This window comes from Oncorhynchus gorbuscha, linkage group LG02 (assembly GCF_021184085.1).
Source record: "Oncorhynchus gorbuscha isolate QuinsamMale2020 ecotype Even-year linkage group LG02, OgorEven_v1.0, whole genome shotgun sequence".
NCBI lineage: Eukaryota > Metazoa > Chordata > Actinopteri > Salmoniformes > Salmonidae > Oncorhynchus > Oncorhynchus gorbuscha.
In genome coordinates, this window is record NC_060174.1 from 33,875,976 (window position 1) to 33,891,958 (window position 15,983).

At 41.6% G+C, this 15,983-nt stretch overlaps 2 protein-coding genes across 5 annotated transcripts in view; one reads left to right on the forward strand and one right to left on the reverse strand.

Moving 5' to 3' along the window:
* The window catches only part of LOC124001325 (peptidyl-prolyl cis-trans isomerase FKBP8-like), a 63,753-nt gene extending 50,843 nt beyond the window's left edge, over positions 1–12,910 (reverse strand). The window contains exons 1-5 of one of the 4 annotated variants that reach the window (XM_046308044.1): positions 12,851–12,910; positions 11,784–11,834; positions 8,192–8,628; positions 7,610–7,779; positions 7,165–7,253 (exon numbers count right to left, since the gene is read on the reverse strand). In XM_046308044.1, the coding sequence (XP_046164000.1) occupies positions 7,165–7,253; positions 7,610–7,779; positions 8,192–8,624 (692 nt within the window). In that variant the 5' untranslated portion in view covers positions 8,625–8,628; positions 11,784–11,834; positions 12,851–12,910. Of the gene's footprint in view, positions 1–7,164; positions 7,254–7,609; positions 7,780–8,191; positions 9,309–11,783; positions 11,835–12,850 lie in introns of those variants that run through there. The other 3 variants (XM_046308060.1, XM_046308052.1, XM_046308034.1) reach the window with 3 other exon arrangements.
* The window catches only part of LOC124001299 (RNA polymerase II elongation factor ELL2-like), a 52,186-nt gene continuing 47,957 nt past the window's right edge, over positions 11,755–15,983 (forward strand). The window contains exon 1 of the mRNA XM_046307977.1: positions 11,755–11,934. Within this exon, the coding sequence (XP_046163933.1) occupies positions 11,797–11,934 (138 nt within the window). The 5' untranslated portion in view covers positions 11,755–11,796. The remainder of the gene's footprint in view (positions 11,935–15,983) is intronic.

Consider the following 15,983-nt stretch of genomic DNA (forward strand, 5'->3'; position numbering starts at 1 on the left):
AACAAACGGAAAGGGAATCGATGGTAGCTAATAGGACGACGACGACTGCCGAGCACCGCCCGAACAGGAAGAGGCACCATCTTCGGCAAGGTTCGTGACAATGCTCCAGTGGCTCCCTGAGGTCAATGCAGGAGATATTCCTCACCTCATCTCATGGGACAAACTAGTTTGCTTTGCTCCTTGCAGAATTCTGATCATGATAGCCATCTGTGAATCCTCAACCATATATCCACTTTTCCTTTGCAGGTCTCAGGTTTTGAATGTGGTAATCCCTTATTCTGTATGAGTTCTAAAAAACGAACACCGAACAGATTCACTCTAAATGTCAACAACGGCTGTTCATTTTATGGAAATTAAGAAGTTTAATATACACCATTCCATTCATACTCCAAGCATTTTATGAATGCTTTATACAATCCATCCTATGGTTTAATATTATGGGGTGGTTTGGTGCTGTAGGGCAGGGGTCTTCAACCTTTTTTCACCCAGGGACTTTATCAATAAACAAACAAATATCTTGTCATGTCTTATCATCAGGTGAAGGATAATGGCAAGGAGAAGTAATCAACATTTTAAAATGAATAGATTTGGTAGATAGTATTTCATTATTTTGACATCCCCACATTATAATTGGAAGAGAAAACTCTTAACGTAGCCTATTAACTAGAAAGGTAACTCCAAACACATTTTCACTAAGAGCAGCTGTTTAGCTGGTTAAACTAAGGTTAGCAATGTGTTGGCAAAAATGTATGTCCAAGTAAAGAAAGCTTACCAGCAGCCAGTTACCAAACTGGTAGCATACTCACGGATGCTTTCTGAAAGCCTATGTCAGATATTAGAAATAATATATTATCCTCTTTTCTACTGTAGGTATGTAATTTCAAATATATGTATTCTGTTGTTGCTAGTGATATTCACAAAAACATCTTACAAAAATGATTCCTTTATTTTATATACAGTACCAGTCAAAAGTTTGAACACAGCTACTCATTTAAGGGTTATTCTTTATTTTTTACCATTTTCTACATTGTAGAATAATAGTGAAGACAAACTATGAAATAACACATATGGAATCATGTAGTAACCAAAAAAGTGTTAAACAGATCCAAATATATTTTAGACTCTTCAAAGTAGCCACCCTTTGCCTTTGACAGCTTTACAAACTCTTGGCATTCTCTCAACCAGCTTCATGAGAAATGCTTTTCCAACAGTCTTGAAGGAGTTCCCACATATGCGGAGCACTTGTAGGCTGTTTATCCTTCACTCTGGAGGCCAGCTCATCTGATGGAGCACTTCATCACTGCCCTTCTTGGTCAAATAGCTTTTACACAGCCGGGAGGTGTATTGGGTCATTGTCCTGTTGAAAAACAAATTATAGCCACCCTTAACGCAAACCAGATGGGATGGCGTACCGCTGCTGAATGCCTTGGTAGCCATGCTGGTTAAGTGCGCCTTGAATTCTAAATAAATCACAGACCGTGTCACCAGCAAAGCATCCCCTACACCATCACACCTCCTCCTCCATGCTTCACGGTGGGAACCACACATGCGGAGATCATAGGTTCACCTTCTCCACGTCTCACAAAGACACGGCAGTTAGAACCAAACATTTCAAATTTGGACTCATCAGACCAAAAGACAGATTTCCAGATGTCCATTGCTTGTGTTTCTTGGCTCAAGCAAGTCTCTTCTTCTTATTGATGTCCTTTTTAGTAATGTTTTTTTGCAGCAGCAATTTGACCATGAAGGTCTGATTCACGCAGTCCCCTCTGAACAGATGATGTTGAGATGTGTCTGTTACTTGAACTCTGTAAACCATTTATTTGGGCTGCAATTCCTGAGGCCGATAACTCTAATGAATGTATCCTTTGCAGCAGAGGTAACTCTGGGTCTTCCTTTCCTGTGGCGGTCCTCATGAGAGCTAGTTTCATCATAGCTTGATGGTTTTTTGCGACTGCACTTGAATAAACTTTCCAAGTTCTTGAAATGTTCCTGATTGACTGACATTCATGTCTTAAAGTAATGGTGGACTGTCATTTCTCTTTCCTTATTTGAGCTGTTCTTGCCATAATATGGACTTGGTATTTTACCAAATAGGGCTATCTTCTGTATACCAACCCTACCTTGTCACAACATAACTGATTGGCTCTAATGCATTAAAAAGGAAATAAATTCCTCAAATTCACTTTGAAGGCACACCTGTTAATTGAAATGCATTCCAGGTGACTACCTCATGAAGCTGGGTGAGAGAATGCCAAACGTGTACAAAGCTGTTAAGGCAAAAAAGTGGCTACTTTAAAGAATCTCAAATATAAAATAGATTGATTTGTTTAACACTTTTCCTTAAGTTATACAATGTAGAAAATAGTAAAAATACATAAAAACCCTTGCATGATTAGGAGTGTCCAATTTTTTTGACTGGTACTGTATTTTTACAATACATGACCAAAAGTATATAGAAACCTGCTCATCGAACATCTCATTCCAAAATCATGGCCATTAATATGGAGTTGGTCCCCCCTTTGCTGCTATAACAGCCTCCACTACTCTGGGAAGGCTTTTCACTACATGTTGGAACATTGCTGCTGGGACTTGATTCCATTCAACCACAAGAGCATTAGTGAGGTTGAGCACTCACGTTCCAATTCATCCCAAAAGTGTTCGATGTGGTTGAGGTCAGGGCTCTGTGCAGGTCAGTCAAGTTCTTCCACACCGATCTTGACAAAACATTTCTGTATGGACCTTGCATTGTGCACAGGGGAATTGTCATGCTGAAACAGGAAAGGGCCTTCCCCAAACTGTTGCCACAATGTTGGTGGCACATAATTGTCAAGAATGTCATTGTATGCTATAGCGTTAAGATTTCACTTCACTGGAACTAAGGGGCCGAGCCCGAACTACGAAAAACAGCCTCAGACCATTATTCTTCCTCCACCAAACTTTAAAGTTGGCACTATGCATTGGGGCAGGGAGCTTTCTCCTGGCATCCGACAAACCCAGATTAGTCCGTCGGACTGCCAGATTTATCACACCCAGATTGAAAGCATTTCCACTGCTCCAATGAAGGCGAGCTTTACCTCACTCCAGCCGACGCCTTGCATGATCTTACACTTGTGCGCGGCTGCCCAGCCATGGAAACATATTTCATGAAGCTCCCAATGAACAGTTATTGTGCTGACGTTGCTTGCAGAGGCAGTTTGGAACTCAGTAGTGAGTGTTGCAACAGAGGACATGTAGTGTATATTATTTTGCCAGACCCCCTGAAGTACCTCTGCAGACCCCTAGGTTGCCGCAGACCCCCGGTTGAATACCCCTGCTCTAGTGAAGCCCTCAGTGATATCTATAAAAAAACGAGTGAGGAAGAAGGGGGAACAAATAGCCTTAGACATTACGCACACACTCCATGACCAGTATAGCGGCAGGGTACCCTAGTGGTTAGCGCGTTGGACTAGGAACCGAAAGGTTGCAAGTTCGAATCCCCGAGCTGACAAAGGACAAATCTGTTGTTCTGCCCCTGAACAGGCACTTAACCCACTGTTCCTAGGCTGTCATTGAAAATAAGAATTTGTTCTTAACTGACTTGCCTAGTAAAACAAAGGTAAAAAAAAAATTGCCCCCTACCCTCCAGTTGCAGAAGTATATCTCTGGCATACAAGTTTAAGAGGGCAGTTTCTAGTTTTGTGCCAACATTCATCAAACTCCTGAACTTTTTAAGTTCTTATTCTTATTTGTATATACAGTACACTGAGTGTACAAAATATTAAAAACACCTTCCTAATAATGAGTTGCACCCCCCCATCCCCTCTACCTTTTTCCTTCAAAACAGCCTCAATTTGTCAGCGAATGGACCCTAGGTGTCGAAAGCATTCCACCCGGATGCCGGACCATGTTGACCAATGTTTCCCACAGTTGTGTCAAGTTGGCTGGATGTCCTTTGGGTGGTGGACCATTCTTGATACACACAGGAAACTGTTGAGCATGAAAAACCCAGCAGCTTTGCAGTTCTTCAAACAAACCGATGCGCCTGGCACCTACTACCATAACCCATTCAAATGCACTTGACTCGTTTTGTCTTGCCCATTCCCCCTCTGAATGGCACACATACACAATCCGTCTCAATCGTCTCAAGGCTTAAAAATGATTCTTTACACTGTCTCCTCCCCTTCATCTACACTGATTGAAGTGGATTTAATAAGTGACATCACCTGGATTCACCTAGTCAGTCTATGTCATGGAAAGATGTCCATAATGTTTTCTACATTCAGTGTATATATTCCGTGGTTGTATAGATTGCTTGTTTTTGTCTTCTATGCCGCTATGTTGTCAGGAAATACAAGTTATTTGAATTGAAATGGATAGAATTCATCACCCTTTGGCTATTATACAGCGCCTTAAATCAGACTTTGGTTTGACTATAGACCAAGCCCTCTGAGGTGTGTTAATTATTAGAATGTTTGTGTTATTAGAATTATTAGAATATGTCCCAATATCCTAGAAAATAAACACCGCTCTCTCTAACATGCATCATTAACATTGCTTTCATCACTGCCAAGAAAACAAATATCTGCCAAAAATGATACTAGAGTCCCTGCTGGGACATAAGGTTCTATTGAATAGGACTTTCTAAAAACAACTTCCGCTCGCAATCCTGACACAGTGTAACCCCTTTTCTAGTACAAAAGTTATATTAAAGTTAGGAATTTATAGTGTTTTGTACAGATGTCAAATAACATAGGTGTCAAGTAGTCAGGCAGGACCCCAAATGAATTGTATATACTTTCCTAATATTTGCAAAGACTACATTCATCCTGCATAACCCTTGCACATCACAACAGCTGTCAGTGCACATGTTTTATGTTGTTGACTTTGGGTCAATGAGGAGCTGAGGGGGTGTTGCCACCCCCCCCCCCCAGGACTTTCCGACTGTGTTGGTCTTGGCCCTGAGCACAGATCCACAGATGTTGCTCTCCATGGGTTTATGATTAGGATGTGGTGAATGACAGAGTCCAGTCTGTATCTCCCTGGAAATACTTGGATGCTTTTGGCGTATGTTACTTGTGTCAGAGATGGCTATGATGATGGAGTCACTTCTTTATTGCCTTGTTCCATGGCTCATTCCTGGCAACACAAACGTCACTGTGCTTTACACTTGATTTATCCCGTAAACCTTTCACCAGCCTGTCTGAGATATCGAACCAGGTAAATTGTTGCTCATGGAGACCGTTCCAGGGGTTTCATTGGCCACATCCTAACATACTGTAACATCATCAGTCAAATAATCCTAACAGACCAAGTATTTTAGGATCAGATGCAGCAGCAAACCCACAACACACCACGGTGCATCCCTACCAGCAAATCAGCGGGGCAGCAAAATGTTCAGACAAATAGCTATGAAGTGCTCTCAGCAGAGACAGTGCCGCTGTCTGCAACAGGCAACCGACAGTTTCAATCAATGTATCCATTAGAGGATGGGGAGAGGGAAATGACATTATTTTGCATGCTATTTAAAATAAAATAAAAAGTAGTTGTTATTCCATCTTTATATATCAATGGTATTACTGTCTTTGAATCACATCATGGTATAAAAAGCACTGTACAAACGGCACCTTGTTTAATTTATGTCACTCCTTTTGTAATATTTTACTTTAGGAAGTCTCTCTGAGACACCACTAGCTGTCTTTCATTGTTGGACATCACAGCAGGGAGAAGTTACTTAAACAGCTTTGTCACCACCCTTTTAGGAGCTGGCATGGTGCCCAGGAGGACTACCTCAGGGGAAGGGCTAAATTTGACTCCACAGTACACAGCCTTAACCAGATGCAGCAAAACAATCATTAACTGAGCTCCTGCCTGCTTGCTTGCCTGGCCTCTCTAGCTCTCTCTCTGTCTACACGCAGACCAGGTGACTCACCTCAGGAACAGACCAGGGGACTCACCTCAGGAACAGACAGAGGTAGAGATTTTCCTCAGAGGATCACCTTCCTTTCACCCCTCTCTCTGCTAAAACAGAATTGAACAACTACTTTCTAGAGCTCCACAAACTCAATACTAACAAGACCTCACACATAGAATAGGACCACACATCGAGGCCAAGACGTGCACTGCATGCTCATCACACTGCATCAGGCTCTGGCAAGAAATGAAAGACCACACAGACACATGCCACAGTCGGAGGACACCCTTTCCCCCTGGATCCTCTGAAACAGCTATATTTTGGGATGTAAACTCCAAAATGCAAATAGACTGCAACGGATAACTCTTTGCATATAGGACAGCTGGATTATCTTCATGCTGTGTTGTCCAAAAATATTGTCACATCTTGATTAGCTCCATTGGGTTGAATGTCAACATCCAGAGGAAGATCCTAAACAACATGACTTGGTAATCTGTGTGGGAGATTAAACATGTTGTGTGACATGACACTCTATTCATGAGCTTTATCCAGTTTTGTTTACCTGTTAGAAACACACCGTTATATGCCTGTGCATGAACAACATTAATGTATACTTTTGAAAAAGGAAGCCTGACATACGGCAAATATCTGAATTTACGGCTGGTGAACTGCTTAAAAAAAATATATATATATATATTTTGCAAATCAAGTGGTAATTTGCAGAGTAAGGATCACGTTACAGCGGCATGTTGAAGTAAACATTGCACGTGAAGTATCATTGTGTCAGAACCACAGGTGTCAATGTGTTAAATTCTATGCATGCAATGGCTCATTAACGGGGCATTGGTTGTAAATCCAAGCCATTGACTGTCATTTGAGTGGTGTCTTTACCATAGGGTGGGAGGGAGGGTAGACCCTCTAGCCATGTGTGAATGGTGTTTGGAGGGGGCCATCTGCTCCGGGTTGTGGTTCATTAGTCAGGCTACTTGGGACCGCCACACTCTGATCAACAGGTACAATCGGACTCAGTTCCTTAGTGTGATGATATATGTCACATTACTTTTTTTAAATGAGGGGTGATAGATGGCCAAATCAATTTAGGGGTTTTTACACCCTCACCCCCATAACACAACCTCCTTCTAGATCGAAGGAGGGGCAGGACTCAAGTTTAATTTAACCAATATCTTCGTTTTGTTAGTTTTGTGATTGTGTCTTTGCCCTACAGTGGTGCTGTGGATCATGAATGTGTTTTTTTTCCCAGCGGTGTTTACCTTCCCAGAAGTCCATAGGTGTACTGTGAATCTGCCAGCAGTAATGCGATCTCGTCCTGCTGCATGGCTATGGCACACTCCTCCAGGGCCTGTGTGTCAAACAGCACTGTATTATCCACAGATCTCGCACTGTTAATACTTTATTTGCACACATTAGATAATAATTATGAAAATCTATTAATGAAGAGTGATTAACTTACCTCAAATGTCTAGTGTTACGATACATTGAAACCTTATAGCCACATAGAATACCAATACATAACTTACAATGCTGTTGTGTTGTGGCTATACTGCAACTTATACTGTATTTATCACATGTAGATTCTCTGAAGGAGCAGGCCAACCCTGTGGTATGTTTAGCAGGTGCAGGTGTGTGTGCGACAGGGTGGAGGACAGGTGTGCTGGAACCTGTCCTGTCGTCAGTCAGAATGTCTGTAGGGCCCACCTGGTTTACATCTCCCTCTCCAATGACGAACACCAGTTTAGGGTCCTTCTCCACCACAGTCCTGTCCTCCAGCACTCCCTGCATTTTTACTGTGACCTCCTGACCCCAGGCTGGGTGCTCAGCTTGCTGTGGGCCAGGTACCAGCACCTTCTTCCTCAACAGCCGATCATCTGGGGAAAGGAGGGAGCGAGGGATGGACAGACAGGGGGAGAAAAAGAGGGAGGAAGGAGGTTGGGGGTTAATCTGCTTGTTGTTGATTAACAGACACTTGGAGACAAAACAACTATTAGGAAAGGACATAATGTGGTGTAATAACGTTTCAGAAGCCATTACATGCCAGTGTTTGACTAAATAGAATATAATTTGACTAAATAGAATTAAATGAATTACATAGACAATACCCCACGCAACTTCCAATGTCTGTAAAATTTGTTGGCAAACAAATTACAGGCAGTGCCACAATAATTGACAAACAATAGAACAAAAACGTTTACCATGAGTGCAATATTGCTTCAACAAACATTTCAATATTTCATCATTCCTAAAAAACTTTGACGTGACAGTATTGATTGAGTATCATACCTGTGATGTTCTCCCAGTCCTCAGCCAGGAACAGCTCCTCGAAGCTGGAGGAGGTCCACTGAACCATATCATGGTCTGGGAAGAGAACCTCCTCAGAGTTCTCTCTGTCCTCCACAGACTCTGTCTCACTGAACCGCACTGTCTTCACAAAACTGGGGTTCTTCAGCTTCCTCTCTTCCACACAGGGGATCTCTGTAATCTCAGACATAGGGAGCTGGTTTAACGTAGTGCCCTCCTTCCCTCCACCCTGGCTATCTATTCTGGGGTCTCCCTCCCCATGGGGTTCCTTGTCTTCCTGCTGAAGCCCATGGGACAGTTCCTTCTCCTCCTGACTTTCATTGTCACCAGGGCCTGTGTAGGCCTTCTTCAACACTGGCTCATTGGTCTCCACTACCCGCTTCTCTTGCATTCCAGGGCAGGGTTCTGTCTCCATCTCACTACAGGGAGCAAGGGACACCATCTGTGAAAGCCTCCCAAAGAGATGATCCTTCTCCACCTATCTCTCCCAACACTGCCTGCCTGGCTGGTTGGTTCTGTAGTGTGGAAGCAGTTGCTCGGTCTAGTTACAGCTGAGATGTGCCTTCATCCATTAGAGACAGTCTGTAGTTTTTATGAAAACCAAACATTCACCTAAACTGTTGTTAAATCCAATTTAAAAACATCCATAACTAGACTGAATCCCGGTTGCATCAATAGATTTTACCAGTGCCTTGTTTTATCAACTAGAGCTATACACAGTCTCACCTTAACCTCCTCTCAATCCTGTTACTCCTTGATAGCCTACATATTCCAGAGAGTTAGGAGCAACAAGAAATGATCAATGCAAAGAAATTGTACAACACAACGAAGCACACTCGGTCAGCAGGCTTGCGCGACTGTAATCTGTAGGATTAGGAGAGCAACATCTAATCTGGCAGAACGTCTGTAAGCTTCTTAATGACTTCATCGCGCTGCCCCATAATGCAGTTTCCATGAATGCTTTCCACCAATAAGATCTTAGGGACTGCTGTCTTGGACGTAGTTCTGTCTTATTCTGTGGCGCGAGATCTTATTTTCCCTTTTTAAGTAGTCGAGTGTTAAGAGAGAGACCCAACGTTCCTAGGATGGCCCTGATGACCTATGTGAGACATTGAGTGCTAGATTGACTCGAGTGGATTTCCCTTTATATATTAATAATCAACAATGTATGCACTTCCACACCTTTTAATCCTGTTATACGTTTGAAGGGGAAAACAATCACAGCAACATGTGTGTGTGGCACAAACTAGATATTATTATCATCTGATGTGATCTGAGGGTAATACATTTCTGAAAACCGAACAGGTTTTTCTAGGTTTACCACATACTTTCTGTGGAACAGGAGCCAGTAAGCAACACTTTCAAGACAAGACAGGCCTCAGTACTATAATGACTACACACTGTGTCTCATAGAGTGTATTAGCTTAATAACTCATTGAATTGCAAATTCAACCAAGATCAGAATATACGACCACAACCCATGTAATCATAAACCATCCCCCAATTCAAAATGCACTCACAATTTAAATGAAATCCGCTTTGGTTTTTAAACAGTGACACAAACATAATGTTTTCACGTTCATGATTTTGGAGTGTCTGTCAGGTATCCCCTGGCACTGTGTCAACATTATATAAAGTATTTGTTATCTTAACAAGGATACATGAACTGAGATCTTGCATTCATTTTATACAGTTATTACATTTTCTTGTTTGAGTGTGTGTGTGTGTGTGTGTGTGTGTGTGTGTGTGTGTGTGTGTGTGTGTGTGTGTGTGTGTGTGTGTGTGTGTGTGTGTGTGTGTGTGTGTGTGTGTGTGTGTGTGTGTGTGTGTGTGTGTGTGTGTGTGTGTGTGTGTGTGTGTGTGTGTGTGTGTGTGTGTGTGTGTGTGTGTGTCATTGTTGTTTCTGGTCATGTCGCAACAGGAAAAGGGAACCAAAAGTACTGTCATACCTAAACTAAATATACTTGACTAAAGGGAAAATGAGCTTTACAGTGAATGCTATGGTTATTTACCTGAAATGGGTATTGGGATAGGCAGGATTACACTTGTCCTGTTTATCAATTATGTATAGACTGATTTAAGAACGATGCATATTATCTGCATAGAAAATATCAAAATAATGTTAGATTAATTAATTTAGCATCCAATGGGGAAATTATTTTCTGATTGAAATGAAATGCACTAAAGAAGGTCAATTCCAATACAAAGTATCTACTTTTTGCTGTATGAGTTCAAAATGATTTGTGAGTATTATGTATTTTAGTTTGTGTGGAAACGCAACATGAACAAGGCTTTCTAATTGCACCTACATATGGTTTGATGATCCCGCTCTGTTTTATCCCCAACCCCCTTAATACTGTAGCACTGCAAAACAGCTTAGAGCCATTTACTGAAAAGACCCTTATTAGACTAATACACAGCTGAGCAAGAGCCACACTTGCATTCTACAATTCCGTAATACCATCACTTGAGAGTTTGGATTTGGGTTGTTAAATCTCCTGAGGTATATTGTCCCACATAGTAGCTACAACCGACAAGAACATTCACAGTGATAATCTCTGGGGTCTGAATTCATTATCTCCTCTCACATGATTGCCAAAGACAACATATTGCACTAGGCTATGTACTGTACATTTGCTGTGAGGCATGTGTTGTTGATAGTCTGGTCCAGATAGTCATAGAGAACCTCGAATGGCCATATGACATTTACATTTACATTTAAGTCATTTAGCAGACGCTCTTATCCAGAGCGTACATTTGCTGTGAGGCATGTGTTGTTGATAGTCTGGTCCAGATAGTCATAGAGAACCTCGATTGGCCATATGACAAGTAAAAATACTCCATTAGTGCTGTGATAGATCTCCTTAACCACTGCCCAAGCATCTTGTCTGTTAGGGATTACACCTTTTAATTAACCCAAATGTCCTAGTTTTTCATCACTGTCTGTTTCACCTTATCTGTCTAGGAGCAGGGGATCGGCCCAGCTGATCAACGGACCATAGGATATTTTTGTAGTTGAAAAAATATATATAATAATGTTTTTATTTGTTATGACCCCAGGGCTGTAGAATGAATTAGAACATTGGTTATAAACATAGTTATCTGTATTAGGCTACACAAAAAGGAGATTATATGATATATTTCACTTTATGCAATATAGTAATAACAATGATTATGATTCATATTCACAATAGAAGCATAACAAAACAAAAAGATCTGTCACAAGCAGTTCTTCAATATGTTTTTCCCTCTCATTTAGTAGAAAAAAACTGAGAAGGATTATTATGCAAACATGTTGTATGACATTGTTATTATAATATCAAAACAAAGGCATTCAAAGACATGCAAATTAATAATTTGTGTGTGTGTGTGTGTGTGTGTGTGTGTGTGTGTGTGTGTGTGTGTGTGTGTGTGTGTGTGTGTGTGTGTGTGTGTGTGTGTGTGTGTGTGTGTGTGTGTGTGTGTGTGTGTGTGTGTGTGTGTGTGTGTGTGTGTGACGTGAACACGGCAACGCAGGCAATGTAAACTCCTCCTAGGTCCAAGTGACGTTTCAATGAGAATGTCGCCAATTTACCCCAGTTGAAGTCATGGCAGCGCTGAGACAGGAGCATCGGTATGGGCTCTCCTGTGCAAAAATCAACAAGAAAGCTCAAAATAAAACGCTATTTCACGTCAAGCTAACCGATACCGCCATTCGAACGCTTGAAGCCTATCAGAATCTGAAGGTAAGTCCTAGACAATTCTTGATTTACTATCGCGCAGGTGTTTGTTTGGACACTCCTCCGACTAGTCTAATCTCAGTGAAAAGAGGTGGACCACTGGGGTAAAAAGTTCCAAAAGTGTCAGCGACACAGTAGCCTATGTGGTGATTGTACACTTCCTTGTGCTTGCACTGTATAGGTGTAAGCTTTATTGGTCGATGGGAAAGCGTTCCGTTTAAGTAGGCTATGGCTGCTTGATTATATGGGACTTCATAGAAATAATGCCATAGCATCCAATACACAATTTGAGGTTGTTTTAAAATTGCTTGGAAAACGCCACCGATTTCGCTAAAAAGAATGAGACATGTAATTTGTGTGATGCATGTTTGTTGTGTAGAATATTAGCGTATGTATGTGATCCATTGGTGTTTTATAGTAAAAATGTTATATTCCTTCAGACAGACTTCATGTTTGGGCTATCTATTCGTAATTGAGAAAATAACAATGCAGGTATTTTAAATTATCGTGATATGTTGGAATAAAGCGCCTAACTACATTGTCGTTTCATAACTTTTGTAGTCTACTTTTTAACATTGGGATAGTCTCTGAGACAGATCATGGCGACATAGCCACCATATTTAGGCTCTAAATATAACAATAATTAACATTTTAATTCTTAGCTTGAATGTAGCATAAATGTAGGCCATCGAAAGTAGGCTTTCATCTATCCAGCAATGGTGTTACTTTCAGAAGTAACAGCCTACATGACCTATTATGGTTTCTGATAACATGTTGCAGTTTGTCATTTAGAAAAATGTGTAGGCCGAGCCTAATAGCAATATGCCAGTGTGACATGGATAATGTGTAACCGTTTCTAAATTACTCAAATTTCCAAAGGATATCTATTCTAAACGTGGTGTATTTGGTGAGAAATAAATACCTTATTTAGGACATGAAAACTTGTCACCCCAACCCTGGAGTCTCTTGTTGCTATTGGGTGGTGGTGGCAGGGCAGTTTTGTTGCTGTGCTTTTGTGCAGTGAGGGGATTCGATTATCTGGCCCCGGTAACGCTGGTGAGAGGAGTTTACACTGGGTGAAAGGTGATTGCAGTTGTTTTGGAACCGGGCTGGTCTCACGAGCGTGATTGAGCCAAGTGCTCTGTTCAAAGCCCACGGCCAAAGAGTTTCTATTATATTGAAAAGATAGTCCCTCTAAAAATGAAAATACATGTCCTCAAAGATGTAAGGCAGGCGGAAGGAGACAAGATACGGTGGGACCATTCTAGACAACGAGAGTGCAGATACTCGTGTGATATTATAAAGCCATCTTTTTTGCCAAAGTGTCATGTGCGTGCACTTACACAGAACAAAAATATAAACGCATCATGCAACAATTTCAAAGATTTACAGTTCATATAAGGAAATCAATCAATTGAAATCAAGTAATTGGGAATACAGATATGCATCTGTTGGTCACAGGATACATTTAAAAAAGGTTGGGGCGTGGATTAGGAAACAAGTCAGTATCTGGTGTGACACATTTCCTCGGCATAAAGTTGATCAGGCTGTTGATTGTGACCTGTAGAACGTTGTTCCACTCCTCTTCAATGGCTGTGTAAAGTTTCTGACGGGAACTGGAACACGTTGTCATACACATCGATCCAGAGCACCCCAAAAGTGCTCAATGGGGGACATTTAATGTGAGTATGCAGGCCATGGAAGAACTGGGACATTTTCAGCTTCCAGGAATTTTGTACAGATCCTTGCGACATGGGGCCATGCATTATCATGCTGAAACATGAGGTGATGGCGGCCATGGCAATGGGCCTCAGAATATCGTCAGGGTATATCTCTGCAATCAAATTGCCATTGATAAAATGCAATTGTGTTCATTGTCCGCAGCTTATACCTGCCCATACCATAACCCCACCGCCACCATGGGGCACACTGTTCACAACGTTGACATCAGTAAACCGCTCACCCACATGACGCCATACACGCTACGATGTCTGCCATCTTCCCAGTACAATTGAGACCAGGACTCATCCATGAACAGCCACATTTTTGAGTTTGCTCTGTTCTGTGAAGGGAGTAGTACACCGCTTTGTACGAGATCCTCAGGTTCTTGGCAATTTCTCACATGGAATAGCCTTCATTTCTCAGAACAAGAATAGACTGACAAGTTTCAGAAGAAAGTTATTTGTTCCTGGCCATTTTGAGCCTGTAATCGAACCCACAAATGCTGTTGGTCCAAATACTCAACTAGTCTAAAGAAGGCCAGTTTTATTGCTTCTTTAATCAGAACAAAAGTTTTCAGCTGTGCTAACATAATTGCAAAAGGGTTTTCTAATGATCAATTAGCCTTTTTTAATTATAAACTTGGATTAGCTAACAACGTGCCATTGGAACACAGGAGTGATGGTTGCTGAAATAGGCCTTTGTACACCGATGTAGATATTCCGATTCAAAATCAGCCGTATGCAGATACTATAGTAATTTACAACATTAACGATGTCTACGTTGTATTTCTGATCAATTTGATGTTATTTTTATGGACAAAAAAATGTGATTTTCTTTCAAAAAGAAGGACATTTCTAAGCGACCCAACTTTTGAACGGTAGTGTATATTTCATGGAAAATATATGATGTATGTTTCCAGATGATGCACCATGCTGCCTTGTTGACAGAGTAGTGCAGATTACTGTTCGATTTGAGAAGGGTGCTCCTCCCTCACCGCTTTTGTCTGTTCACGTCACAGACTTTATACTGTTGCTCTTCAACTCAGGTTAATAGGACTTAATAAGGAATTCACTTCTTTTTTTTTTGACTGAAACACGATGCCCGGACCTTACCCATGATGTTATAAGTCAATAAGTCATCGTTTTAGTCAAAGTATGAAATAGTTGGGCTTTAGCGCCAAGACCTGTAGAGGGCGTAGTTCTTCCTGATGACCTATTACTTCTCAACGTCGACGTATTCAACCCAGCTGGTAATACACTCGTGTCCTCATGGACCTCGTACACAACAGCCTCCATTCAGGCTTTAAAGGTGCATCGGTTTCCTCATTTACTTGATTTAATGGTTTGTCGGTGGGAGGAAAAACAGGGAAAATATTAGACATTTGAAGGAACATGTTTATGAATTTTGTTGTTGTTGTGCTGTTACATTTGTATTGGTGTTTTGTGTCTGATGCGCTCAGGGTGTTGTTACCTGTGATTTGCGGAGTGCATCATGGGCAAAGTCATAGCCTATCATTTCACTTCCTCTGTGAGAACCATGAGCACGGGCTGATTTGGCTGCTACACTGCAGCCAAATCCTGCCAGCAGCCCACATACCAGCAGCCTATATTCCCTGTAACTATTACCCAGGTTGTTGCTGTAAATGAGAATGTCTTCTCAGTCCACTTACCAGGCAACAAAGGTTGCACCGTGTCCATTGCAATGTAGAAAAACGCATGTCTCTAAACCTTTCAGTGGGTATCCATAACGAGCTTCATCTTATTACTGTTTCTGTGGCGGAGTCATGGCCACAATTTATGGAAAATGCCAAAACTTTGGAGACGACAATAGATGACGAAGTCAAAGATACTGGATTCCATCTGTGTTTTCCCTAAATGCTTATGAAACATCCAGCACCAGCCACAGCCTAGCCAGCTGGCTAATCTTCTGAATATGGTGGAGTAAAACAAATCACAGCAACAACTGATAACAAAAGCTAGCTAAATAAGGTTTGCAGGATAGGGTACTGACAGCTGTCAGTGTAGCTAGCTAAATAAGGTTTGCGGGATAGGGTACTGACAGCTGTCAGTGGAGCTAGCTAAATAAGGTGTGCAGGATAGGGTACTGACAGCTGTCAGTGTAGCTAGCTAAATAAGGTTTGCAGGATAGGGTACTGACAGCTGTCAGTGGAGCTAGCTAAATAAGGTTTGCGGGATAGAGTACTGACAGCTGTCAGTGGAGCTAGCTAAATAAGGTTTGCGGGATAGGGTACTGACAGCTGTCAGTGGAGCTAGCTAAATAAGGTTTGCGGGATAGAGTACTGACAGCTGTCAGTGGAGCTAGCTAAATAAGGT